This window comes from Miniopterus schreibersii (genome assembly GCF_964146895.1).
Source record: "Miniopterus schreibersii genome assembly, chromosome: 16".
Taxonomy (NCBI): Eukaryota; Metazoa; Chordata; class Mammalia; order Chiroptera; family Miniopteridae; genus Miniopterus; species Miniopterus schreibersii.
The window spans coordinates 10,100,355-10,127,630 of NC_138116.1; the positions used below are offsets into that span (position 1 = coordinate 10,100,355).

At 53.3% G+C, this 27,276-nt stretch overlaps 1 protein-coding gene across 2 annotated transcripts in view; it reads right to left on the reverse strand.

Annotated features, from left to right (window-relative positions):
• Positions 1-294: 294 nt before the first annotated feature.
• MRC2 (mannose receptor C-type 2) overlaps positions 295-27,276 on the reverse strand; it is a 50,811-nt gene continuing 23,829 nt past the window's right edge. Inside the window, exons 2-30 of one of the 2 annotated variants that reach the window (XM_081161812.1) lie at positions 23,032-23,418; positions 22,183-22,356; positions 21,819-21,983; positions 21,504-21,617; positions 20,925-21,068; positions 17,890-18,078; positions 17,572-17,726; positions 16,211-16,318; positions 14,200-14,315; positions 13,570-13,718; positions 12,737-12,954; positions 11,749-11,891; positions 10,607-10,709; positions 10,188-10,326; positions 10,043-10,078; positions 9,654-9,814; positions 9,473-9,540; positions 8,633-8,733; positions 8,195-8,337; positions 4,886-5,000; positions 4,603-4,766; positions 4,309-4,417; positions 3,559-3,797; positions 3,272-3,440; positions 3,029-3,178; positions 2,597-2,716; positions 2,229-2,408; positions 1,726-1,752; positions 295-1,626 (exon numbers count right to left, since the gene is read on the reverse strand). In XM_081161812.1, coding sequence (XP_081017938.1) covers positions 1,403-1,626; positions 1,726-1,752; positions 2,229-2,408; positions 2,597-2,716; positions 3,029-3,178; positions 3,272-3,440; positions 3,559-3,797; positions 4,309-4,417; positions 4,603-4,766; positions 4,886-5,000; positions 8,195-8,337; positions 8,633-8,733; positions 9,473-9,540; positions 9,654-9,814; positions 10,043-10,078; positions 10,188-10,326; positions 10,607-10,709; positions 11,749-11,891; positions 12,737-12,954; positions 13,570-13,718; positions 14,200-14,315; positions 16,211-16,318; positions 17,572-17,726; positions 17,890-18,078; positions 20,925-21,068; positions 21,504-21,617; positions 21,819-21,983; positions 22,183-22,356; positions 23,032-23,418 — 4,310 coding nt within the window. In that variant the 3' untranslated portion in view covers positions 295-1,402. Of the gene's footprint in view, positions 1,630-1,725; positions 1,753-2,228; positions 2,409-2,596; positions 2,717-3,028; positions 3,179-3,271; positions 3,441-3,558; positions 3,798-4,308; positions 4,418-4,602; positions 4,767-4,885; positions 5,001-8,194; positions 8,338-8,632; positions 8,734-9,472; positions 9,541-9,653; positions 9,815-10,042; positions 10,079-10,187; positions 10,327-10,606; positions 10,710-11,748; positions 11,892-12,736; positions 12,955-13,569; positions 13,719-14,199; positions 14,316-16,210; positions 16,319-17,571; positions 17,727-17,889; positions 18,079-20,924; positions 21,069-21,503; positions 21,618-21,818; positions 21,984-22,182; positions 22,357-23,031; positions 23,419-27,276 lie in introns of both variants that reach the window. The other variant, XM_081161811.1, reaches the window with a different exon arrangement.

Sequence of the window (27,276 nt, forward strand, 5' to 3'; positions counted from 1 at the left end):
CGAGGAGGTGAGGCCTGGCCTCCTGATTTACACCTGTTGAAAGTTGAGCTAAGTTGCCCGAGCTCAGGCCCACACACAATTCCCCAGGAACAGAGAGAAGGGTGAGCAGGCCCAGACAGGAAAGGTCGCGGAGGGCCGGAGGAAGAGACGGAGCGAGGGTGTCCCTGGGGGCCCAGAGATAGAAGCACAATGGAGCACTGCAGAAATAACGAATGATGCCAGCTAAAGAATGACATTTATCTCGTAAGCGATATGAGGAACAAGGCCCACAACAGGACAAGGCAGGAACCCCTCTCAAGCCTCTTACAGGTGTTTTATTTGTGTGCTTTTCTTTTTTCTTTTTTGAAAATAATGGCACATTTTTTTAAAAAACTACAAAAAAAAGGACCATGTCTTTGAGTCCGTGTTCACATTGTCCCGCGCTGTGGCACCAGGACTGGCTATACGCCCCGCAGCGGCCGGGATTCCAGCCTCTCGGAAAGGCAGTGGGTCAGCTCCCCGCACAGCCCCTCAGGAGCAGGGGTGCTGTTCCCCTGGGCTCCACTAGGGGGCGTGCACCTGGCTCCAGCTCCTCTGAGGCCCCAAGACTAGCAACCCCCTCCTCTCTCCAAACCAGAGCCAGGAGCTGGAAACATTAGGGGAACTTATTTTGGTCCCCACAGGGGACTCTTCAGGAACTTTTAAGAGCCCTCCCCCAACCGGCAGGAGATGACACCCCAGCCTAGCCCGGTCACCCCCAGGAGGTTGAGTGTCTTTCCCTGGTTCTGTCTCCAGCCCAGCTGACACCACACTGGTGCCCTGGTTCTCAGGCCTGACCCAGACTGCCCCTGCCACACCCCAAGGCCACCGCAGCAAGCACCAGAGTGATGGATGCTTGGATCCCTCAAGCTGACCTCCAAGAGCAAGAAGATTTCCCAAACCCCAGGGCCCTGGCTCAGAAGGAAGGGCCGGGTGAGAAGCAGGGAGAGGGGACAGGGCAAGGGGCTCAGAGCTGAGGCTGCCAGGTGGGAAGGAGATAAGCGACAGAGGCTGGCTAAGGGCTCAGCGGAGCCTCCTCAGGCTCTGCAATGAGGGGTTCCTGGGGGTTGGTCAGCTGGCCAGGGCAGGGAGGTCTGGGGAGAAGGAGCCTTCTGTCCTGCCTCTGGTTACCACGGGGGCCCAGGCCCAGGTGACAAGACCTTAGACCTTAGAACCCCCAAAAGGGAGACACCACGTGCACTCAGCCAGGTGTGAGCCCAGCCCTCATGGGAGGGAGGGATCCCACCAGCCCAGGCTCTGCCCAGCCCCAGCCCCCAATAGCAGCTCCCATCCCTCCATAGGCCATCTGCACTGGAAGCTGGGGGGGGGGGGGGGGCCAGCTGACCCAGCTCCTCCTGCCCAGGCCCTGCCCACACCCTGGGCTCTACTCCTGCTGCTCGTTCATTTCCATGTCAGACACCAGAATGTTCTTCTCTGTGGCCTCGCCAGGACCAGAGGAGCTGCTGCGGCTGTAGCGGGCACCCTCAAAGGCCCCACGCTCGACACTCTGTCGCCTCCGGTAGAGGATCAGGGCTGCGGTCACCAGGGCCAGGAGCAGCAGCACTGCCATCAGCACCACCACCAGGGCCGCTGGGTTCTCTGGGAGCGCTGCTGTGGCAAGACGGACACTTGGTCAAGAAGCCCTGCCACTGCCAGGCAACCTGCCTCTCACCTCCCGGAATGAGGGGAAAGGAGTCTTCCACTCACCTGATGGGGAGAAGCTGCTCTCCTCAGCTGTGGGAAGAGAGAGGGAGGGACTAGTTAGTACTAGTAGTAGTAATCATCGTAAGCAGCAGCAGCAGCAAACACATATAGAGCCCCACTGAGTGCCAGACACTGTTAGCTCATTTAATCTTGTAGGTACTGTTGTTATCCCCATTTTACATATGAGGAAACTGAGGCCACAGAGTTGAAGTAACCTGCCCAAGGTCACAGAGTGGGTAAGTGGTTTGCCTGGGGCTTGAACCCTGCCCATGCCCTTAACCACTACAAAATGACGGGTTTGCTATCTAGCTTGGAAATTTGTAGAACAACCAGTGCTCCGTCCAGACCGATTCATCCCAGGGGACAGTTCGGGTGGCCCAGGCCTGTCTGCTCATGCCTTCCCCTGCACTGTGTCTCCTGCAGAATGAGAAGTGGCCCCGGGCCACACCCCAGTGCCAGCTTCGTGGGGGAGGGAGGCTGAGCGGTGTACCTGTCGGGGCACTCACCTCGAGGGAGCTTGCAGACAACGCCCATGGTGATGTTGGTGCAGGCGCCTGGCCGCCACAGCCCGCTGCTGCTCTGGATCCAGTAGCAGCTGTTGTGGCTCAGCATGCTGGGGCCCAGGCCCGGGGGCCCCCAGTTGGAGTAGTTCACAGCTGTGTTGTCCTGCCAGACCAGGGTGCCTCCTATGGGAAAGAAGGCTCTGAGGGGGTATGGGGAGGACTGACAAGGTAGAGCAGGTGGGAGAGAGCAAGCCTGTTCTAGAACCCATTCTCCCTCCCACAAGTCCTCACCCCACCAAGCCCTGGTGAAGGGCATCTCCCCTACAGCCGGAGGCCTTACCCTCCCCACTCCACACACACAGGGTACCCACCTTTAGGGTTGAAGTTCATGCCTAGCCAGGCACCCCGACTCTGGCCCTCAGAGCTCTGCAGGTGCTCCCAGACAAACACGTTCTCCATCTCATCCCGAATGGACAGGACCATCCCACCCACTGGAGACAAGGGAGGTCCACATCAGGGCAGGCGCATCTCCCTGGGGTAGCAGAGCCCCCCAGAAGCCCCAGCCCCGCTCTCAGGCAGCCTGAGTAGAGGATGGTGTGGAGTCCCTGCATTCATGGTGCACAGTGGGGGGGGTGATACGTGTAATGCCACATACAGTCTGTCTATATGGAATGTGATGGGGCACTTACAAGTGAGTGCCTATGGGAAGAGTGTAGAGTGGAGACTGTGTTCATGGGGCCTGAGTGTCCACGAGAGGGGTCACCAACTGAAATGCCCAGTGGGCTCTAGCCCGCCCTGCCCACCTTGCTGGCAGCGCTGCAGTGCCTCTTTGTGGCCCAGCTTCAGCTCCATGTGGAAGGAGTAACAGTGCTCCCGGAAGGGAATCCATGAAGATTCAGCCAGGTCCTGGGGACAGCTACCATGGTAATTTATTCTTCGAGAAGGAGGGGGCCCTGTGGGGTACAGAATTGAGGAAGTGGCCCAGAGTCCTCCCAGGAGTGGTCTATGCCTTACCCACCCCTCTACCCTAGCAGGTGGGCACTCACCACTGTTAACTCCACACACAGCTCCCTGCAACTTGGTTTCACAGCTGGTCGTGCGCCAGGCCCCATCCATATCCACATAGGCGCAGCCCCCTATATGTTGGGGCTCCCTGTCCTGCCAGCTCACATAGCTCAGCGGCTCCTCTGAGACCCAGGAGTACCTCCGGGAGCCCTGGGCAGGAGGGAACCATGAGGGTGGGAGGAAGGGAACCAGCCAGGGAGGTGGGGACAGGGGAGGCAGGGGGTTAGTAAGGGACAGGGAGGGAAATCAGGGCAGTTTGGGAGCCCACCTCTTCGCTGGCCAGCCCAATCCAGAGTGGTGAACGCAGACCTCGGGTGGCCTGTGTGAGGAAGGCCTGGGTGTAGGGGTCAAGCACGTGTGCGAGGCTGGTATTGCGGCTCTCACACAGCAGGAGGGCATCATGCCAGCTCAGTGGCTTCTGCAGCAGCCGGAAGGTGCCGTTGAGGTAGGAGAGATCAGTGCCCGGGGCAGGGGGCGATGCTGCTGGGGATGGGCTCAGCAAGGGGTCTACAGGGAAGGAGACAGGGCTCAGGCAGGGCTCTGCCTCCCTCACCCCATTCCCAGGCATCAAGCAGAGACCAGGCCTCCACTGGGTATAGTGCTTGGCACAGACTAACACTCATTCTTAGCCACTGTTATGATTAATGGCATATTCTTGCTACTAAACCAAGGAGCAAGCTAGAGCCTTCACCTATTCCTACCTCTGAGAACCCCGGGCAGAGGAACCCATGCATGGAAATGAAAGTGCCTCAGACACAAAACCTCAGGCTGCTTGACACCCCAGATGCCCAGTATCTAGTTTTTCCTTGCCAGCCTTTCATACCCCAAACCTTCCTCCCGAGACCCCTCAGTGCTCACTGCCTTTCCCTTGATTGGCACTGGGCCTTTCTGCCCATCTGTTTCCTAAGTAGATACACGACTCTGGGGGTGAGGTCAGGAATCATGCTTTATTCCTCCTGGCATGGCCCATAGCATCTAGCCCAGTGCTGGGCTCTCCAAGTTCACTGGTGACACCTACTTGTGCCTTTCTGGCAGATGAAGCCATGTGTCTCCTCCGTGCAGCTCCGATCATCCCAGCGGCCAGTGAAGTGGGATGAGGGGCTGTGCAGGACCACCGCACAGCTGGTCTGGGGGGAAGGAGCTGTTCAGGGGAGCCCCAGCAGCTGCCTCCACCTTGTGCCACTGCCCCCAAACGGCACTATCAGCAAAGAGGCTGGAAGAGGGGGACCCAGGGAGTGAAGGCAAGCACAGCAAGCCAGGGCGGCAGGGCAGGGTGTGGGTGGCAAAGGAGAGTGGGGAGGGACTTCCTCACCGGTATGTTGCCACTGAGAGCAGGGCTAGGGCCAGAGGGCTCCCCTGGTGCCCAGTTGGCATACAGCAGAGGCTCTTGCTCCACCCACTGGAAGTCCTTCTGCGAGGCATGGAGGCCAATCCAAAGGTCAAATGTCACATTGGACAGGCTGGTTGTGATGAATGCTACAGTCCCCCCAGAAGAGAGAGTTATGAGTGACAGGGTAGCCCCTGCTCACTCTGCACTAGCCGTTTTAGGGGATTGTATCAGAGGACACTGGGGGCTCCCCAGAAGCCAGCTCTACCTTGCTCTAAGGAGTTTGCGATGGTGAGCAGTTGGGCCTCTTGCTGTTCGCAGGAGAACTGTGCCTCTGACCACTTCACCCGGTCCTGGGGGTCCTGGCCCTGGATCCGGAAACACTGGGGGAGGAAGGGGAGGTGTGATGTCCAGTTCCACCTCATTGTCCATTAACCCAGAAACTCCACTGCGTACCCCTCAGCAGCAGGCCCTGGGGAGGCTACAGGGGCTCTCACAACCAGGACATGTGGATCTCCTTGAGCAAGGCTCCAGCACCCTCTCAACCCGGCACAGATCACATGCACTTGCCCACACTCTGGGGACGTCTTAGTGGGAGAACTTCTTCAGGCCACCAAAGGCTCTACATCCTAAGAGAACAGCACCAGGGCCAAGCACTGGGGGGATGGACAAAGCCCATCTCACTTTCTGCTACACACCTTGGAAGTGTTATCTAAAATCTATTATCCTGCCCTTTGAACATACATGATTATCTGTAGGATACTTTTATCTATTTTTTTGTTTGTTGTTTTTAAATGATCTTTATTGTTGAAAGTATTACAGATGTCCCCTTTTGTCCCCCTCAACCCCACCCTGGCTCACCTATCTTTTTTTATTTTTTTTTAAATATGTCTTTATTGATTTCAGAGAGGAAGGGAGAGGGGAGAGAGATAGAAACATCAATGATGAGAAAGTCATTGATCCACTGCCTCCTGCACGCCCCGGACTGGGGATGGAGCCCGCAACCTGAGCGTGTGCGCTGGTGGGGAATTGAACCCCGATCTCCGGGATCATAGGTCAATGTTCAACCGCTGAGCCACGCAGGCCGGGCCTCTATCTTTATTTTTGAATGGCCTTGTGAGGCAGTAGCTTCTAACTCTTGTAATTTTATGTTTCTCTTTTGCCACCTTCATTACTTCCATATGGTTAAAGAAACCACCTGTGCGGGAAATCTTCATCAAATGAAGACTATCTTTGAAAATAAATGATTCACAGTAATTTTCTACTTAGAGGCAGTGCAATAGGAGAGAAAGAATATATGTAAGATATATTCTGTTTTATATTAGGTGGAAAAAGTCATGAGACTAAGTTTTTGGAAAAATTTAATGACATGAAAAAATGCTCAAAATACAACACTGAGGAAAAAACTCTGGCGACAAAACTGCATTATTTAGTATCGTCTCAATTACATGGGAAAAGGCAGGAAGGGGAGTAACAAATACTGACAGTGGTTATCGCTGGAGAGTATGGGTGAGTTTTATTTTCTTTCTGTATTTTTCAAAGTCTTAATACACATGCCTTGCTTTTTTGTTTTTTTAAGAGAAAAGGTATAATATTTGCTTGAATATTCTGAGATGAAGAGCTCCATGATACTAAGGCTGGCTCCACTCCAATGTATGACAAAGATTTATGTATTATATTATCTAAGGTTACCTAATCTAATCCTCACAGTCAGGCCAAATGGCCTTACAATATCCTGCAAAGCAGTGTGGTTGAAGCTCATGCTAATGATGCCAGCACAAACAACAAGGCAATGGTGACCTTCTTTCCCGGCATAAGCTCTTTTCAGCCACCAGTAAAAACAATTCATGGTCTAATCAGATCTGGTCAATCAGCCCAGGGTACAAACAGAACCACTTTTGGAAAGAAATTCACACTCTAGAGGAAGCATTTTGAGATTATTATGCTAAGCGAAATAAGCCAGTTAGAGAAAGACAAATATCACATGCATGACCTCACTTACATGTGGAATCTAATGAACAAAATAAACTGATGGACAAAATAGGTCCAGAGGCATGAATGCATGGAACAGACTGACAGATCTCAGAGGGAAGGGGGGTTGGGGGTAAGGGATGGAGGACAGGAAAAGATTAACCAAAGAATTTATATGCATATATGTATAACCCGTGGACACAGACAATAGTGTGGCGAAGGCCTGGGGTGGGATGGGGGCTGGGTGGATGGGGGCAAAGGGAGGGAAATGGGGGAAATCTGTTATACTGTCAACAATAAAAATAAAGCCCAGCCGGCATGACTCAGTGGTTGAGAGTCGACCTATGAAATGGGGTCACAGTTCGATTTCTCGTCAGGGCACATGCCCGGGTTTCGGGCTCCATCCCCAGTAGGGGGTGTGCAGGAGGCAGCCGATCAATGACTCATCATTGATGTTTCTTTCTCTCTCTCCCTCTCCCTTCCTCTCTCTGAAATCAATATAAACATATTTAAAACAAAAAATAAAATAAAAACAAGTACTTGATCAGGCCTTCTGATTAGTTCACAAGGTGGATTGTTTACTAGGGGAGGAAGGGCTGAAAATGGAGAGAATGCCTCAGAAAACCCAGCCAGTGATGGATGAACAGTTTTCACTTCTATCTGTTTGTCTTTTGTGAGGCAACTTTTTAATCTGTAACAGCCATTAAAATCATGTTTGGAAATAATTTGAACTTCAAACAAGATCCTTGAGTCATGAATCACAAAGTGTCAGAGCAAGATTTTTTAAAATGAGGAACATGCAACCACTGTGCTCTTTATAATTATTTAAATATGAATAATGATTATGATTGACATTTTTGAGTGATCACAATTATTTCATACCACTAATATAGAAAAAGTTAAAACTTTAAAAATACTATATTTAAATGGTTAGCTCATGCTTTGTATTGCTTTGTTCTCGTGCATACTTTCATATATATATAACATTAGTTACATTAGTATGGAGGTAAATATATATTTTTGTAGACACACACATATATATAATGTACACACAAACTTTGTTATGTTCAATATTTTGTTTTACTAATAGGAATTCATTATCAAAATGTTTAACGAGCCCTGGCCGGTGTGGCTCAGTTGGGTGGGCATTGTCCCGTGCACCGAAGGGTTGCTGGTTCAATTCTGGGTCAGAGCACATGCCCAGGTTTCGGTCAGAGCACAAGCCCAGGTTTCAGGGTTGCATGTTCGGGGGGGGGGGGTGCAGCAGGCCAATGGATGTCCTGCTCTCTCATCAATGTTTCTCTCTCTCTCTCCCTCTCTCTCTCTCCCCCCTTTCCTTTCTCTCTAAAAAAGCAATAAAAAATCTTTTTTTCTTTAAATGTCTAATGACCACTGATCTAGAAAACGCACCAAACTATTTGGACAACCTTATTTACTGGTGGATCAGGAGGTGCTACTCCACTGAGTCATTTTCCAAAGAGTTTAGCCCTGGCACTGGGGCCAAGTAGGAGAGGTTGGTGGGCACAGGTAAGAAGCCATGACTTTGATGTTGCCAAAGGGCCAAGTCCTCTCCTCTGACTCCCTTGCATGCCCCCCCCACTCCTACCTTGTTGAGGAACTGGTTCCAGCCAGAGGGGCAGCCCCCCAGGACCATGGGCAGCAGGTCGAGGGGTTGTGTTTCTCTGGTTTTGTTGCTGCGCTTGCAGACATAGGGCAAGGCTGTCAGGCACCTCTGGTCCCCCCAGTCCTCTGCAGAAAGGGGAGGAGAGGGAAGTCACCCCTAATTCAGGGCAGGGCTGGCAGCACCCTCGTCTCATGCCCTTAGAGGAAGCTTGGCTGGGGCTCAGGTCCCTGTGCCCAACTCTGAACTCAAGTTCTCCATGGCTGCGGGACCGTGGGGACAGGCCCTCCCCTCTCTGGTCTAGCCCTTCTTGAGTTGTGGGAACAAAGAAGATGAGAGACTGATGGCCCCTGCCCAGGCTCGCCTTACTGCCCCCAACATCGACCCTCTCCTGCAGCCTCTCTGCCCCCACCTTGCCCTCACCTCGGCTGGCAGTCATGTACACACACTTCTTATCCTTGCCGATGGGCCGAGGTTTGCCAGGTGCCCAGGAGATGAAGTTTATAATGGAACCATCTGTCCACCTGCAATGGCACCGAGCAGGGGTGACTCCAGCACTGGCCCCAGGCCTCACCTCCCCCATATGCAGCAATAAAGGCCACGGGAAAGGGGGCAGGGAAGGACCCAAATTCAGGAGCTCATCTGTAGGCTGAGAAGGGGGACTACTGTGCTCAGTGCAGCTGGGGACCAAAGGGCCTGGTGCCTCCAGGTAAGGCCCAGCCCTCCCCGGGGGATTGATTTCTCTAAGAAGAGAAGTCTAAGAATCCCCGGGCAGGGCTCCAAGGGCTTTGGTGTGCTGATACCTGCGTGCTCCTGGTCCTTCCTGCCTCAGTGCGTGGTAGGTGGGCCCTGCATACAAAGAGGCCCCTCTGGACCGTAGTCATGTTCTTGCCCATGTCCTAAGGGGGCCTTATTCATGAGTGACTCCAGCATAATATGAGCTGCCATGATTTAGTGCTCAATACTGTGTTGGAAGCTGTACTAAGGACTGCACCTACCTTATTTCTAATCCTCACAACAATCCTACCAGGCAGGCCTCACTATTCATATTCAGATGAGAAAACTGAGGCCCAGAAAGGTTAAGTCACTTGCTCAAGGTCACACAGCCTGCGAGGGCCAGCTCTTGATTCAGATCCAGGTCTTCTTGGTGTGTTATGCAGCCTCCCCCCCACTCCAGCTTGTGGTTGAGGCTAGCTATCCACGCAAGTGCCCTCTCCCACACCTGCTGCCCTCTGCCCAATCCTCCAGTCCCCTGGCCCCTACCTGAAGCGCCCATCGCTCTCTGAGGTGTGCAGGCCGATCCACCAGTGTTGCTCCTGGCCCCGGGAGAACTAGGGAAGCCGAGTGGGCAGGTTAGGGTTGGCAGGGCCTTTGCCGCTGCTGGCCCTGCCCTTCCTCTGCCCGCCTGTGTGCCCACCTCTCCCCTGTTCGCTTGTGTGCCCACCTTCTGCAGGTTGTGTCCCAGGAAGTCTAGCTCAGCCTGGCTGTGCACGGAGACCAGCTCAGCCTGGAACCACGTACAGATGCGCTGTGCCTGAGTCCACGTAGAGTGGTGTTCAAAGAACTTGTACTCGGCCTCCTGGAAACGCAGCCATTCCCGCCGGCCTGCAGGGGCAATGCCAGCGTGGGAATGGTGGCCAGGCTGGAGCTGCCTGCCTGGCCTCAGAGGAGGACAAGGTGGGTCCAGGGCAGAGCTAGCACGGGTGAGCCCGCAAGCCCACCAGACCCAGGCCAACAGGGCTGTGGGCACCCCTGCCAGGCCCTTCCCTGGAGGTGACACCCCTGCCCCTCTCTGGGCTGCTATGGGGGGTGGGATGGGCAAAGGGGCCTCACCTTGCGGGCTGACGTCAGGTTCCCGCACTTCCATGCCTACAGGGAAAGGTGCACAGAGACACTGCAGAAAAAGGACACCCTCCCTTGGATCCCCGGCTGCCACCCTTCACCCCATTCCCAGTCCCCTACAGCCACCCCACTCAACCTCGAGGGATCTTGCAGATCCAGTCCAGCTGCGTCTCGCACTGCAAGGCCACCCACTGCAGGGAGGACAGGTCGAGCACTGCACAGCTCCGGATGTCGTCATCGTCATGCCGGCTCCGGTCGAAATTGTGGTAAGAGAACTAAAGAGGGAGGTCAGAGTGGGAGAGGGTCCTGAGACAGGAGGCGGAGGCTGCCCCCAAGCCCAGAACAGACGGATAAGAGACCTGATTGAGCCGGGAAGCCCCAACCAGGGCTGGATGCCCCACCTCCCCCATGTCCGTTACCTGCCAGCCCAGGGTAGAGGCCTTGCCTCTGGTAAATCTCACCCCTCTCCCAGCCCTGCCCCCCCCCAACAGACCGCGCCCACAGCCAAGCGAGACCACCCAGAAGACCCCGCCTGCCTCCTTCAGGCCCCCTCACCCCTAGGCCGTCGCTCCAGTGCCAGCTCTGGCCCCCACTGGGGTCTCTGCGGTTCAGGCCGATCCAGAACCAGGGCTGCTCATGGATCTCCAGCTCAGATTCGCTTCAGCACAACCCAGGGGTTGGGACAGAAGAGATTGGAGTGAGAGAAGTTAAGTGTCAAACATGCCCCTGCCCCTTGCAGCTCTGGTCTGGGCAGTCCTGAGGGCCTGAGGGCTCTCCATCTGGGCTTCAGGCTGAGGGGAAAGAAGGGGGTGACACAGGACCCAGCACCCAGCTCATGGGGTGGTGGGTGGTCTGGTTCCCTTCCCTGGCTTCTCTTTGGGGTTTGCGCGGGCCAGCAAGACTGAAGGCTTTCACTTCAGGGAGTTTAGGAAGTGGATGGGGATGGGTACACCTGGGGCTCTGGAAACAGGTAAACCTGGTTCCCCAAGGACCAGGCCGTGACCTTGGGGAAATAACTCAGCCCATGGGGTCAATGATAATATCTACTTCCTAGGATTAAATGTTTAGCACGGTACCTGGTGCCTGGTGAGAAGCAATCAATATGCGCTATTATAATTCCTAATCAAATAATGTAATCATGATGTTTGCTGGGAGGAGATATCCCTGGAATTAAGATCCCAGGCAGACTGGATCCATCTGGATTGTTCCCAGTACTAAGGGGATTACAAGTGCTCTGGGGTGTCATAGGGGGCCAGAGCCCACAGGACAGAGCTGAGGTCCTGGAGGGAACCCCATGGGAAAATGCTCGCTTTTATAGCCTTCCTCCTGTCTTTCAGGAAAAGCTTTTTGTTAAGGAGTGTGTGTTATTATGGGATGGTGTAGGGTGGGGGGAAAACACTCAGCTTGGATCCGCTTGAACAAGGTTTTGCAATGGAGAAGGGTGGGGGAGGGCAGTTACTTGTGTAAAAGTTTGTGAATCTGGGGAGGCAGGTGTTGCTGGCTCTGTGACACTGGTGGGCAACACCAGGTCTCTGATTCCAGGGAGACCAGGGCTACTTGAGGGGGACAGAATGGTCCTGGCACTAGTAGCAGATACATAGGTCACCCTAACACAGGCTTCATTGGAGTAGCCTTCACCCTGCCTTGCAAAACAGAGTCACACACACACACACATGCCGCCACCCCAGGCTCAGTACCCGAAGATCTTGTTGAGCATGTTAGCCACAAAGTGCTCCTCCTCATAGCTGGCCAGGCTCAGCAGCTGGGCTCCCAACTCCTGGCAGGCCCCCTGGGCCTGGACCCATCTCTTCTTGTCCTGCAGACGCTCTGAGCTGAACACCTACAGGAGCAGAGTCCAGCTGTCCAAGCTGCACCCATTGGCCCACCTCCCCAGGGGATATCTGCCCTCCCATGACAGCAGTGCAGAGGGGGGCTGAGGCCTCACTGGACAGGGTTCCAGGCTAGTTAAGACAAATTTGCTCATCAGAGAATGAGCCCCAGAGGAGGGAGCTGACATAGGCAGCTTCTGAAAAACGTCCCCCTAACCATAGGGGAGATGAGGGCTCTCACCTCAGCAGGGCCACAATTTGCTGTGGGCAAGTCCCTTCCCCTCTCTGGGCTTCAGTTTTTTCTTATAATAAAAGACCATGGACTACATCAGTGGCTCCAAAACCCAGCAGGGTTTAAAAATACAGATTACCACCCCAACCTACTGAATCCCCATCTCCATAGTGGCAGTCTGAAGATTTTATTTTTATCAAGCTCTCCAGAAGAGCAGTCAGCCTGGCCTCAACATGTGGAAACCTCTGAAACCAATGATCTGGATGGTTTCGTCAATTCCTCAAATGTTTATTGAGCACCTACTATGTGCCAAGGCTCAGATTCCACTTATGAGAGTTTCACCAGAAATGCTCTCTGGGGGAAGGCCTGAGGGGAGGGGTACAGGGTGGAGGGTATCAATAGTGGGGAAAAGGGAGCATTTGTAATACCTTCAACAATAAAGATAAATTTTTTTAAAAAGAGAGAAAAAAAGAAAGACATACTCTCTGTCTGTAGTCTGCTGTGGGGAAAAGTATTTTCGGAGCCACTGTATGGACCAGGGCTGGGTCCCACTGGGACTCCCCATCAAGGTGAGCTGCCTCTTCGCTCTCCCCTCCCCCCGCCCCATGCCAACAGGCTGCCTACCTTATAGCAGTGCCGGAGTTTGGGGTCTGAGGCCCAGCCCTGGGGACAGGAGTCAGTAAGGCTGGGTGTGGGGTCTGGCCCAGGCAGCTCAGGCGTCACCGGTGTGCCCAGGCTCTGGCGGCAGATGTAGCGAGCCCAGAACATGGTGCAGTTCTTCACCTCCCAGAGCCCCATGGCACTGCCCGTGGCCAGGGCCACGCAGCCCCCACGGCTGTACCCTGAAGGAGGGAGAAGGGACACCCTTATGCTAAGGAGGACCCATGGCTTGGCCCTCCCTCAAATCCCCGTGGGCACCACCACTGCCCTTGCACTTGGAACCAGCTTAGCCACCTCTGCAGGGACACAGTCTGTGAGGTCAGGGCCCAGGTGGGAAGAAGGGAATGGAAGTAGAGTCCTAGCTCTGTGTTTACTCCTGTGAGCTCTTAGGCAAGTTGCTTAACCTTTCTGAGCTTGTTTCATCAGCTACCTCATCAGATTATTAAAAGGGTTAAAAAAGATCATGAATGTGAAATGGTCATAACAGTAGCAAGCACTTATACTGTGCTCCCTATTCTAAGAGCTTTGCATATATTAACCGTTTAGGCCTCACATCAACCGTATGAGGAAAGTATCCAGTATCTCCATTTGACATGAGACTCAAAGATGTGCAGCTAATAAACCGCAGAATCGGGATCTGAGACAGGTGGTCTGGCTGTAGACCCTGTTCTAACAGCTTCACCACACCGCAGGAATGATCAGGTCACTGCGAAGGCCTGGGTCTCGGTCCTGGCGGGACAAGCTCCGCGAGTAAGTTGGAGAAAGGGGCCCACTGAGTGCCGTGCCGGAGGGCTCACCAGGCTGGTCCCGGTTCCAGTGCGTGTACATGACCTCATCCCCACTGAGCCAGCGGAAGGAGCCGGTGCTGTTGAGGTCCTGCAGGGCGGTCCAGAAGTACTCGCCGTCCCAGTTGTAGATCAGGCTGCTGACGAAGGCCTGCTCGAACCTGCGGGAAAGACGCTGGTCAAGGCAGGGAGCCCGCCTCCCACCGCTCTTTGGGCCACAGGCCAGATGCCCTGCCCCTGGAGCTTAGGTGCTGTACCCAACTAGTAACTTGCTTAGGGAAGTGGGGACCCTTGGGATCCCTGCAGCTGACACACAGCAACCCAGCTCCCACTCTACTGTCTGCCCTCTAGGCCTGGCCAAGAAGTAGAAAAAAATCAGACACAGCCAAGGCCTCTCTCGGGCATCTAGCCCACACCTATACCTGTTTGTGCCCCTGCCCAAACCCACCCCACACTGACGTCACTTAATAATCAGGAGTCAATCTTGTGACAATATTAGAAAAAGGCCCTGGAGTCAGTTGAGGCTCAAAGGACTCAGGTCCTTCTGTGTTTGATGACAGGAAGCTACCCCATTTGATGGAGGGGCCACATTAGGCCAGGACATGGGTGCAGGCTGGTCTGGGCACCCACCCCCTCCTGTACCTGTTAGTGATGGTGACCAGCTGAGCGCCCTGGTCAGTGCACAGGCGCCGGGCCTCACTGTAGGTCACTTGGTCCTCTCCCAGCCAGTAGCAGGATGGACTGTGCCACTTCCAACCCTGGCTCGAGAGAGTGGGCAAAACTGTGGGGAGGATGCCCCTCTTCACCCATAAGGCCCAGGGCAGGGGGACGCCATCAGCGGCATCACTAAATGTGCTACAGGCTTGGGCACAGGACAGAGGGGCCTTGTTTGACACCAGAGATGGCCCTTCCTGTGCTGTATTCTGTACCTGTCACTCCATACTCCCCCTCCTCCTATGATCCACAACTGCCAGACCAGGAGTGGAAGCATGGCCCAACGATGGCCGATCGAGAACAGCCAGTGACCCGGCCTGTGGCCTGGCGCAGAAAGATAAGTGGCTCATCAGACTCCTCTCTTGAACATTTAAACCAAGAGAAGCAATGGGAAAATTGCCAGTTGGCTGAGAAACCAGAGTCAGAAAGCTGGGAGAGCTGCCAGGATGTGGAGGGGGCTGTGTGATCCTCAGGGGCCTGGAAAAGCTGGAGTAAGTGTTGGATGTGGCTGGCCTGGGAGACAGACCCTCAGGGAGGGGCAGCAGAGCTGTGAAGAGAGACCACCGCTCCTGAGCAGCTGCTCCCTACCACCCAGCACCCACACACCACAGACCCTCTCCCCTTGGGCCACCCTGAGGGGCTCTCTGCTCCTGCCTTTCGGATGAGAAACTGAGGCTCAGAGAAATGAAGTGACTTGATTTTGTACACAGACAGTATGAGGTGGAGCCTGGACTTGAACCCACACCTCAGAGGCTGTGCCTGTCCTCACCACAGCCCTGCTCCTCCTAAGACGACTCCAGATGCCCGCCAGGGTCTTCACCTCCAGCAGGCCTTGAAGTGGCAAGCCTTGGGGTGGGCTCCAGGTTGGGAGAGGGAGATGCGGCCCTCTGGGCAGGAGCCAGGGCAGAAGAGAAGCTGGTATGTGTGTGCTCATGTGTATGAGTGTGTGTATGGGGAGGGGGGGATCCCATATGAGCAGCAAGGCTGTGCTAAAGACCCCTGGCTCTCTCAGGTGTTAACCATGGCTGCTTAGCAGCCCCCGTCCCCCATTCCAGGCCAGCCCTGGTGCAGGGCAGTTAGTGGTAATTCCTCTCCACCCCCCACCCTGACTTCACCCAGGCCAGGCCAGGCCAGAGCCCCTGGGCAATTCCCTGACCATGCTGGTCCCCGAGACTCTTCAGCTGGGCCATCTGCTCTCTCCCACCTCCCCACTGGAGGTCATGCCTGTTGATGTTTCCTGCTCCTCCCCTGGGGGAGAGTTTGGGGTGCAGGTGGAGCGTGGTAAGGGGCCTTAATCCAAAGGAAAACAGAGCCACACTGGCAAAGAGCTGGTGGGAGGACTGCAGCCTTGGTAGATGGAGCAACCTTCCCACATATATCCACACCACTCACACCCCTGCTTGGCTGGGGGCCAGGGAGGGGGCTTGGGTGGGCCGGAGAAGGGAAATGGGCTGGTCACCCACTCTCATCATTCATACACTCACTCCCCAACTCACTTATTCCCTCCCTCCCTGAACATCTGGTAGCCCCTGGGGCTTGGAGCACAGGGAGAGAGACACCAGAATGGCCTCATTCCGCCAGAGGAGATAGACAGACAAGCACCCGCTATGTCAGATGGCGTGATGTGTGGCCACGGCTTACCCCGCAGCCTTCACTCAGGTGAAGACTAGCCAGACTCGGGGTGCCCACAGCCACCTCCTGTTCTCTGCTGCCTCTGGGAAGAGGCTTTCCCATGGAGATGGGCCTCAGGATATGGGTAGGGAGCTCTGCTTCCTCCCAACACCATTCCTCTGGAAAGGGGCAGCTTGGAGAGCAGGAAGAAGGGTGAGCCAAGGAAGGGAGAATGCAGCAGAAGGCTGCAGGATTTCTATCCCCCCTTCTCCTGGGAGCCCCTCTGACTGCCACCAGGTTAAGTACCCAGATCCAGAAGTACTCTCACCTTCCGGCAGCCATGGTCCTCCTCAGTGGCCCCCTGGCTCAGCTGGCCTGCTTTCTTGCAGATGGATGGCAAAGACTGGTTACAGGGACTGTCATTCCAGCGACCTTCCTGGGAACACAGGGTGAGAGGAAGTCTCAGCCCCCACCCCCAAATCTCCCAAACCCTTCAGCAAATGATTTCTAGACCTGATCCTGCCTCTGCTTGCTGAGCAAGAGGCTTGACCTCTCAGAGTTCCAGGCTATAAAATGGGGAGAGAGAGATTCGTTCAATAAGCCTTAGGGGGCTGATGGGAGCACACAAGAGTTGTGCAAATGCCTCAGAACATTGATAAGCACTGTCTAAATAGGAAGAGGCACTCCTTTAGATTATTTACAGCTCATTTCACAAATACCCAGGACACTGGCTGAGGCTGTTAGCGTAACCGATGGAAGGACACACAGATGAGATTCCCAGTTCTGCAAGGCACCGGCCAGTACCTGCAGAGCCAGGCTGGGCCCAAACCCAGTGCTCAGATGATGGCACTAAACAGGAATTCGGTCCCCAGCTCCTCCTAATGCCTTTGCCCTCCTGTCCGCAGCCTCCTAGCCAGTGGCGTGTCTGCCTTTAGCTCCATCCTGAGGGCAGAGGCACCGTGTATCCCGGCCCCAGGAGAATGCCTGGCACATTGCAGACACTCAACAAATAATTGTTTATAAATTTTAAAATAGCATCCCCTACTTTAGATGGCTGTCCCTGGCACACTTCGTGGTATCTCATGAGAGAGTATCCTATCTGTCCCTGGAGTCGGTAGATTGTCCCTATGGCTTTGTCCTTTTAAAGTGTCTCTTGTCTCTGCTCGAAGCCTTGCATCAATTCCTCCACCTACCCACACCACGACTGAGTCAAAGTCATGGCAAAGAGTCATCACCCCCTAAGTTCATGAGGGGACAGGACCCTGCAGGAGCAGCCTGGTCCATGGAACATGTCCATAGAACATGGGCTCTGATGCCACTTGCCACGGGGAACTGTAGCTGCCGGGAGACCAAGATGGCTCCAGGTGGCATCCTAAGGCTTCATGGGAATTAGCTCCTTTAACCCTCCCAATGACCCCCTGAGATTGGCACCATTAGTGTTCCATTGACAGATGAGGAAACCAAGGTACAGAGAGGTTAAGAAACTTGCCCAAGGTGACCCAGCTAGTTGGGGGAAGAAGGGGGAAGTCAAACACTAGCAATCTTCCACGTGGAAGGGGAGGGGTTGGGGGGGATGATGGAGCTTCTGAGAGGCCATGGGGTGGGGTTCCAGGCACCAATAGGACTGAGGTATACACCAGAAGGCTGAGGTGTATTTGGGGCCCTGTGATAGGGAGAGGGGGTTCTCACCGGTCCCCAAATGGTGACACAGTCCTCCAGGCTGTCCCGGAAGTTGTTAGGCTCAAAGGGGTGCCAATGGGTGAAGCTCACAGTGCTCCCATCAGACCACTCAAAATTCATCTGCAGTTTCAAATCGTTGAGGCCAATCCACAGCTCCTCCACCTCTGGGGGTGCAGCAGGAGGGAGGAGAGAGAGGACATGGAGAGGTCAGCTTCAGCCACCAGCAGGGGAGGAAGGGGCAGTCTCTGAGCCTCCTGGGCAGGACTGGATGGGCATCGGGAGGCCCTGTCCTCCACCCAAGACCGGCAGTGACAAGCAGCCCCTCACCTTGCTTGATCTGCTTGGTGATGAACTCCAGCTCGGCCATGCTGTGGATGCTGAGCAGGTCGCCTCCACCCCGCAGACACGCCTTCTTGGACTCCTGCCAGCTGCGCTTCTCGGCTTGCAGGCGGTAGCAGTGGCCCTGGAAGGGCTGCCAGCTGGGCTCGCACTCCACCTTCACGTTGGCCCACACATCTGCAGAGACCCACGAGGCTGCTGCTCAGGAATCAAGCTACCCAGCCTGGGCACTGACCCACTGGGCATTAACACAGGTAGGGCCCCAAAGTCAATTCCTCCCCAAACCTGTCCCACATCAGCCCTTCCTGCCTGGACAGGTCTAAATGCTGAATGATGATAGAAAGACAAAACCCTCCAGGGCTGCAGGAAGCCCAGAGGTCAAGCCCCAGGAGGTGGTGGCAGATTCCACCCAAGACAGGACAGCTCTTATAGCTGGGGCTCTGAGAGAGATAGGCAGGGATGCAGGACAGACCAGTCCTGGGAGCCTCAGCTTCTGCTTTTGTAAACGTAGTTTCCTGCTATAAGATTCAAACTTAGCTCATGTCCACCTTGCTTAGTAAATTAAACCAATGTCATTATCTCAAACGACATCTACTGAGTGTGGATTCCATGCTGGCCCTGGTGGTCCAGGATGAAGGGACTAAGGAAATGGGGCCCCACCAGGTGGGCAACAGGTGAAGTCACCGCTGATTGTCTGGCATCTCTGGCTGGAATTTCTCCCCTTGCTACTTCCCCTGTCCCCAGCTCCTCTCCCTGCTCCCCAGGGCTGACAAACTGACTGGTCCCAGGCCTTTCTCGCCCCCCTTCCGCGCATTTCAGATTCACCCTCTGGGGATTGGGGTCCAAGGGCAGCTGAGACAAACAAGCCCTCACTTGGGCCTTGGCAAGAGAAAATAAGATTTTACCAAACCACCCACAATGTCAGGCTTGGGCAGGATTCTGCCTGGCTGGGCGGAAAAGCATGTGCCCGCTCGAAGCATCTCCCAAGACTGACATTCTGGGATCCACTCCATTCTGGGAGATGCTCCAGGGTCCAGCCTCCCATTTCCTGGAGACCCAGCAAAGTGGGCAGGGCTGAGAGCCAGAGGGGATTGCTCCTGGGCTCTGGACCGGTCAATCATAGCTGTTGGCCATGGAGCAAAGACCCAAGGCTGCTGCCTGAGAGAGAACCAGAGGTTAGTGGGTGTTCAGACCCCAGAGGCCTGCTCTGGGCTGGGGGAGGAAGGAAGCTCAGGAAGTGTGGATGCTTTGGGGGTACAATGGTGCCTGCCCAGGAAATGACATGCTTTGAGTAATGAGACATGGAAGGCAGAAGAAATTGCCTAGAAAAATGCCTCATGCAGAGAGAAGTGGACTGGGATGAAAGAGAAAGTCCAAAGCCATCTGCAGATTCATGAGATGACTTGCCACAGGGCCACACCAGGGTGACTCAGGGGACACAGAACTTGGTGAGGGGCTAGATCCTAGGGGAACCACAGAGGGGCTAGGCCTGCCCATACTGGGCCCTCCTTCCTTCAAAAAGTAGCTTCTGGCCCAGCTGGTGTGGTTTAGTGGTTGAATGTTGATCCATGAACCAAGAGGTCACCGGTTCGATTCACGGTCAGGGTACATGGCACATGCCTGGGTTGCAGGCTTGATCCCCGGGGGGGGGGGGGCACGCAGGACGCAGCCAATCGATGGTGCTCTCTCACTGATGTTTCTATCTCTCTATCCCTCTCCCTTCCTCTCTCTCTAAAATTAAAAACATATATATATTTAAAAGCAGCTTCTGAAAGACCTAGAATTGGTGCCTGCTCTAGGCTCCCTCCAGCTAGGGGTGAGGTACCCTAGACGTGGGGCACCAAGGTGTTAAGCCTTTGCTCCTGACCCCTCAGAGGTGAGCGGAGAAAGCAGGAGCTGACAGCCCTGAGTCAGTCTCTGGCAACATTTTAATGATCAGAAGCAGAACTTTCGTTCTGGAAGCTCTTTACTTTCGGTGGGTTTATGGATTTTTTTTTTCTGGTTTTGCTGTATTTTGCTTGGGAAAATTCCGTCTTCTCCATTCCCAGGGTCACTGGATTCCTGCAGGAGCCCCTCCAACCTACACTGACAGATGCCTTCTGCTACCTATGGATATACTCCTTTGGGAACTCCTCCTTGAGGCCCCTAGAGCCATCTCTGTGAATCACATGTCAGCAAGACACTCCCTGGCTTAAAAACCTGTAAAGGCTCCCCACGGCCTACCTGGCCCCACTCAAACTTTGCCCAGCAGCCAAGACCCTTCAGGGACTGGCTGCAACCTGCCTTTCTGAACAGTTCTCTTCAACATGCTCTCTAAGCCAGTGCTTCTCAAACTGTACCTGAGCATGAATTGCAGGTACAGGGGCTTGTGAAATGCAGGTCCTGATTCAAGTAGTCTGGGGCAGGGCCTAAAACTCTGCATTTATAACAAGCTCCCAGGTGACACTGTGCTGCTGGTCTCAGGACCCTATTTTAAGTGGTTACGAGTCTATACTCCAACCAGACCACTCACCAACCTGAAAACTGCTGTGCAATTCCTTCCATGCCTCCACACCTTTGCCCACGCAGTTCCCCCTACGATAATGCCCTTCCCTCACATGTCTTTATGGCTTTTTAAACTTACACTCAACTTGAAAGGCCCAAATCAAATGTCACTTCCTTGAAACCCTCCTTAACTCTCAGAAGCTTAATGAATTCTTCCTCTAGGATTTCATCTCCTCTCACATTACTGCACGTTTTTGTAACAGTACATAACTCCGGGTATTCCAGCTGGAATGTCTGTCACCTCCAGCAGACTGTGACCTCCACAAGGGCAAGGTGAGTAATATCAGCATTCAAACAATTCTCAACAAGTCCCCAGATGAATGAATTAATGGCACTTTCCAATCTGTTCAACCTTTAGCTGAACTGGTAAATAAGAACAGGGAGAATCAGTCACCTTGTGCTGCAAGGCTGGGAGGCTATGGCCAGGATGAGCCCACCGCCCCCGCCCCACCCCAACCCGTGCTGGGACCAAGGCTCACTGGGCGGCGCTGGCTCGGCCGGGGCGTTGAGCTTCTTCTTGCATACGTAGGGCAGCGCAATGCTGCAGTCGCGGTTCTGCCAGCCGCCGGAGGACTCCGTGCGGATCACTCCACAGTTCTCCTCGCTTGGGTTGTCCGGCTGATCTGTGGGGAGGGCAGGGCGCCAGCACCCCAGGAGAGAGACTCACACCCCGGCCCCTGGAGCCCTCCTCCGAACCTCCTGCTCCCTCGGAAGCCTGAGCCAGCTGGAGATGCCCAGCACTCCACTCAGCCCTCCCTCACTGGGCACTACAGGGCCTCACTGCTTTCTTACCTGGGGCCACGTCTGAGCTCTACTCAGCCCCACCAGGCCTTCCTGGCCAGGCTGCTGGCACACTGGGTACACAGGGCTGAAATCCAGTCCACTGCCCAGGCCCTGTGCCCTGAGCTAGTTTCTAATTCACACAAATACACTGCATGGGCTAGTGGGGCCATTCCAGGAGGTAGGGGGTATCCCCACCCCCCCACTTTGAGGAATAAGTAGGAGACAGTGCCTGTGGGGTCCCCAGGCAGCCCTGCACCCTAAACCCTATGCCTCACCACTCTCCCAGTTGAGGTACTTGAGGGGCGAGTTGTCCGACCACTGCCAGCCTCCACTGGTGTCCAGGTCATTAAGGCCAATCCACAGCGTGGAACTATAGCCGGTGAGGAGCCCTGATGGCAAGACAGTGACAGTGAGAAGTGAGTTGCCCATCCTCCGCCCTCCTACTCTTTGCCCCCACCAAGGCCATCCTTACCCCCACAAGCAGAAAGGGCTCAGGGTCCTCCAAAGGTAGGAGCAGGTCTCAGGGTCCTGGCACCCCGCCCAGGCCCCAGGTGGGTCAGACCCCAGCCCGGGGCTGCCCACCACCTCACCATTGATGTAGGTCTGCTCGTGGATCTCGGTGATGCTCAGCAGATCCGCCCCTTGCTGCTCACAGCTGGCCCAGGCCTCCCTCCACGACAGCGTGGACTGGAAGTTGAACTGGTAGCAGCTGTCAGTCAGCTGGTCCTTGTCCCAGAAGGTCTCACAGTCGTTACCTGCCACCATGACAGCCAGACATGGGTCCCTCACCAGTCCTCAGCTTCAGGGCCTACACAGGGGTCCCCCATGGAGTGTGCAGACCCCATAGAGGTTGTTCCACGATGCGAGGAGGGGCCATTTCTCACCCCAGTCCCGAAAGTTCTGCCGCCCGCACCCTCACGGCCAGCCTCCCGCCAGGAGCCGCCCTGCTCTCACTCTTGATGGGGCAGAAGCCCCAGCGCTCGTCCTTGCCATAGTCCTGGGTAGTGGCGCACCACAGGTGCCCATCCTCGCGGCCTGTGCTGGTGCAGCTGTGGAACCACTGGTTGTCATACTTGAAGGGGATGGTGCAGGGTTTCCCGTGAGAATTCCCCTGGATGGTGTAGACCTCTGCAAGGAGGGGAGCCAGGCCTTGGCATCGGAACCCCTGAGACACCCACCCCCTATAACCCAGGGAGCCAGGGGTGAGCAGGGGTCTGCAGAGGGGGAGAGCGGCAGTGGTTTTAAAGGCTCCCTTTGCCATCAGATGGTCCCAGGAGCCTGGGAAAGAGAGCGCTGCTCATCCCACAGGCTGGGAAGGGGTCCTTCAATGCCCCTATGGCTGTCCAAACTCCAGCTAGGTGAGGGGGGCCTCCAAGTCACCCACAGAGGTCTGAGCCTGAAGGAATCCCTCCTCAGCTCCCCCCCCCCCACGGAGCTCTACTGTGCACCCCTCCTCCCCAGGATCCATCTTGGAACTCAGGGTGACCTCCAGGAAGAGGACCCCCAGGATGGCACTGCATTCTGGGGGTTACCCTGGGGTCTCCCTTAGAGAGTAAGCCTCGGGAAGGAAATTTTACATTATACACTTTTATACTGTTTGAGGTCTTTACAAGTGTGCATTCACTTTGTAATTTTTAAAAAGTAAATCAGATGCTTTAAAGTAAATTTTCTTATTCAAAAATGCTTCCCATTACAATTAAAGATGTGACTGCCGAAGGTCTGTGAGGACAAAGGCCTTGTCACCGAGTGTGTCCCTCTGCGGCTCCAGTCCCCCTGACACTGTCCGTGCGAGCAGCCTCTCACCATGGTAGGGCCGGGCGCACAGGTCCTCCTCGGTGCTGTAGATGCACCACTGGCCGCCACGCTCGGGGGTGCCAGCCTTCGATGTGTTGCCGGCACGGGCCCCCAGGAGCAGGTTCAGCTGGTCACCCAGTGTGCGACAGTGCCAGCGAAGACTCACTGCCTCCCGGTCACACTCGTACATGCCCAGGGAGGCTGTGGTGTTGGTGCTCGGCCAGCCTGTGCCCAGGCACTGCATGGTACCCAGGTTGAAGAGCCGGTTCCGGGAGACCCACTTCCAGCGCTGGGCAGGAAGACTGCTACTACAGCGTGGGGAGACCCTGACTTGCCCACCCTGGGCCTCCAGGCAGCCTTCCAGTCCATAGCTGAAGATGAGGAAGACGTTGGGTTCTAGAAAGGAAGGCAGGACATGAAGCCATCACAGGGGCTCTCCTGGCTGGCCCTTGATGGCCAGTGCCACCTACAGACATTGACCATGAGTCTGGCGCTGGGTCTCAGCCCTCCGTCACAACCCCCAAAAGCAAAGCCAACTCCACGTGGCAAATGTGTACTTTTCTGAAGATCTTATGGGAGAGGTGGAGGCATTCACATCACACAGCACACTGCAGCCTCCATCCCAGTCCGTTACACAGTGTGGTTCCCTGCCAGTGTTCCAGCCTGGAGGCACTGTCTTGCTCTGTCCCCTTGCCCCTCAGCTTCACTGGCTCCATCCTTTCCTCCCATCTAGAATCTCCCCAGACCACTCACTGCTCCCCTTGCATAACCATTCATGCTCCCATAGCCGTTTCACTCCTATTTTTCAGACAGCAATTAGCTCTCTGGATTCCCCAATCTTGCATCTTCTCACCCCTCCCTCACTGCGGAGACACTGTGGGAGACAGTGAATTCCAACCTGCCCCTCCCCAGCATACCCACTTTACAGATTAAGAAATCAAGACTGAAATTGATAGAAAGTAGACAAGGGGTTGCCTGGGGCTGGGCTGAGGGGATGGGGATGGGGAGTGAATGCTAAATGGTACAGGGATTCTTCTGGGCCGATGCTCTCAAATTAGATTGTCGTGATAGTTGCACAACTCTGAATATTTAAATGGGTGAGTTTTACAGTATGTGAGTTATATCTCAATGCTGTTATACCTTCATGCTGTTATTATATTTTAAAGGGAGAAAAAGGAAGGAAGAAACCTGAGAAGAGTTTCGAGACATGAAGTGACCTACTCACAGTATCTCACAGCCAGTAAGCAAAGCCAGTCTCTGACACCCATGGGCCACCACCTTCCTCTCTTGTTCCCTGACTTAGTACACATCGCATAAGACATCCCAGTCTCCATTAGCCACTAGCTCCTCCGGATAATTTTCACATCTTGAAAGCATGAATCTAATTGCTAGGATTCAAATCCCAGCTATGCCACTTAATGTGTCACTTGGGCAGGTTGCTTAACCTCTCTCTGACTCAGTTTCCTCATCATAAGACTGTTGTGAAGGTTAAATGAGATCATACAAGTGCTCTGGCACATAGTAAGGGCGCTGTATATATTTATTATTATTATCATTATTATTGTTATTGTTTATTATTAGTCCATGTTAGGGGTAAAGAAATTGACTAAAGAGTGGCAAAAATATTTGACTAAAGTCACAGTCTGGTGAGAGATGGAGTTGAAATTTGAGAAGACTGTCTTCTGAGTCCAAACACCAAGCCCTTTCTGTTCTTTCTGTTCTTCCACGCTGGCCTGTCATGCCCTCTCTAGGCCATTCGCCATGCATGGCCAGCCAGAATGATATTTTAAAGATGTAAATGGTTGCTCCCCCCCCCGCCCCAAGCACACCCAAGCCTTTCCCCCCCTCCTTTCCCAGGCACGTTCTCTCTGCCTTTTTACCCCCTAAGCTCCAAGGGCCCTTCTTTCACCTCTGTAACTCATTTCCTGAGCCTACGCAGCCCAGCCGGCTCACCTTTTCTGCCTCTGTGACTTTCTAAGTAAATTTTCTCTTATAATTTGAAAATAAATAAGTAAAGGTGAAAATAAGCCCTAGCTGGATACTCGGTTGGTTAGAGCATCACCCCAATACACCAAGGTTGCCGGTTTGATCCCTGGTCAGGATACATACAAGAATCAACCAATGAATGGAACAACAAATCCATGTCTCTCCTCTCCCCCTTCCTCTCTCTCTCTAAAATCAATTTTAAAAGATTTTTTAAAAAGATGTAAATAAGTTCTAAAATTCTTTTAAAAATAATATTAGAGTGTTGAAGGTTATAAAGAAAAGTGATGAGCCCGACTGGTGTGGCCCTATGGTTGAGTGTCGACCCATGCACCAGGAGGTCACGGGTTCAATTTCTGATCAGGGCACATGCCCGGTTGGAGGCTTTATCCCCAGTAGGGGGCTTGCAGGAAGCAGTCAACCGATTTTTCTCTCTCATCGATGTTTCTATCTCTCTCCTCTCCCTTCCTCTCTCTGAAATCAGTAAGAGCGTATTCAAAACAAAACACAAAACAGTGATGAATTTCATGAAACAGAGTCCCGCTGTAATAAATGAAACCAAAAGTAACTTCACAGGGTGATCTGATCATAAATTCCTAACTGGACAGGTCAAGGTGGGTAGTCATGCCCTAGGCAAATAACTGCTTTAATAAAAGGTTTACCTTTGCCCTAAGCAAACCCTGTCCATTGTTTCTGTGCATCTAGATAAACACACAGGTTGAAATAACTCTTTTTTGACCCTGCCTTTCTTTCTCCCACTCTTATGTAATCTTCCTTATATTCCTTCCTAACTCCAAATGCATTAAAAAAACTGCAAAACTGTCATTCTTCTGAGCATTTGAGATCTTGCCTCCTGGCACTGTCCTCAGTTTGGCCCAAATAAATTCTTATAAAAATTCTTTACAGGTTTGGATGTTCTTAAGTCGACAATTCAATGACAGTCTTTTTCACGGCAAGAAAAAAATGCCATAAAAAAGTCAAAATTCAAACAAGAAAAAAATATATAACTTATTAGAAGCAAAGAGTTAAGTCCCTAATATAAAAAGAACACCTATTTAAAGATATAAAAATAGCAACAACGCAATAGAAAATGAGAAAAAGATATATATATACACAGCTAACAAAATCTTATTGGCTTTTAAATATTTGAAATGAAAGCCTCACTCATAGTAAAAGAAAAAACAACCTAAGTCAGATAAATCTCTTTCCTGCTTAAAGTCCTTCAAAGGCAATTCAGCATTCTCCAAATAAAATCCAAACTCTTTACTTTGAGCCTCAAGATCCTACACGGTCTGGTCCTGTCTACCAGTCAGATCAAACTACTCCCCTGGCTCAAGTCACACCAACCTCCTTGCCCTTCTTGAACAGGCCCGGCTTTCCTGCTTCAGCCTTTGCAATGCTTCCTCTGCTTGGCATTTCACATTTCAAAATAAAGCCACATCTTTAGAGAGGCCCTCTGTGACCTCCTATTTGAAAGTGGCCACACAGTTACTCTCTAGCACGTCCCTTGATCGTAATTCTCTTGGCAACATTTATCATTATCTCATATTTTGTTCAACATCTGGGTTATATGCGTCTTCTGTTTTTTCTCTTGATTATGGGTCACTTCCTGCTGCCTGCATGTCTAGTAACTTTTATTATAAACTGGACATTGTAAATAATGTAAGGAGTTGGGATTTTTTTATTCTGTATGGGACCTAGTGGATAAGCTGTTCCAGGGAGTCTGGGTTTATCTTCCTAAAAAGAATGCTGAGTTTTGTTCTGGCAGGCAGTTAAATTACTGGTGAATCACCTTATTCCTGCAGAGGCTTGGTTTCAGGCTTTGCGAGGGTGGGGTTGTTTTGGTTTTGCCTTTACTCTTAGGGTGTGTCCCTTAGCCTAGGTTTTAATCATAAGGTGAGGCCCTTCTGGAGTTTCAAAGGAAAACCTTAGGCAATTACTAAGCCCCTCTAACTTGGTGGGACTTGAATTCTAAACATTTTCCTCACAAGGAAAATCTCTGCCTCCCAGCTGCCATTTCTTCCTGGGTTGCTTAAGGCCTCAGTTTAAATGGCCCGTGCACAGTTTAGCAGCTGCCAAGAACTTGAGAATTTGTAGAGGACATCTCTATGGCTCCTTCCTCTCCAGGATTTTCCCTCTTGATTTTTAGCTTTTCTGGTAGCCTCAAACACTAACCAGTAATACTGCCACTTTCTGTTTGAGCTCCTCCGCGGAGGAAAAGAGCTTCTAGGAAAACTATTCTTACAAAGTGATCTGATCATAAATTCCTAA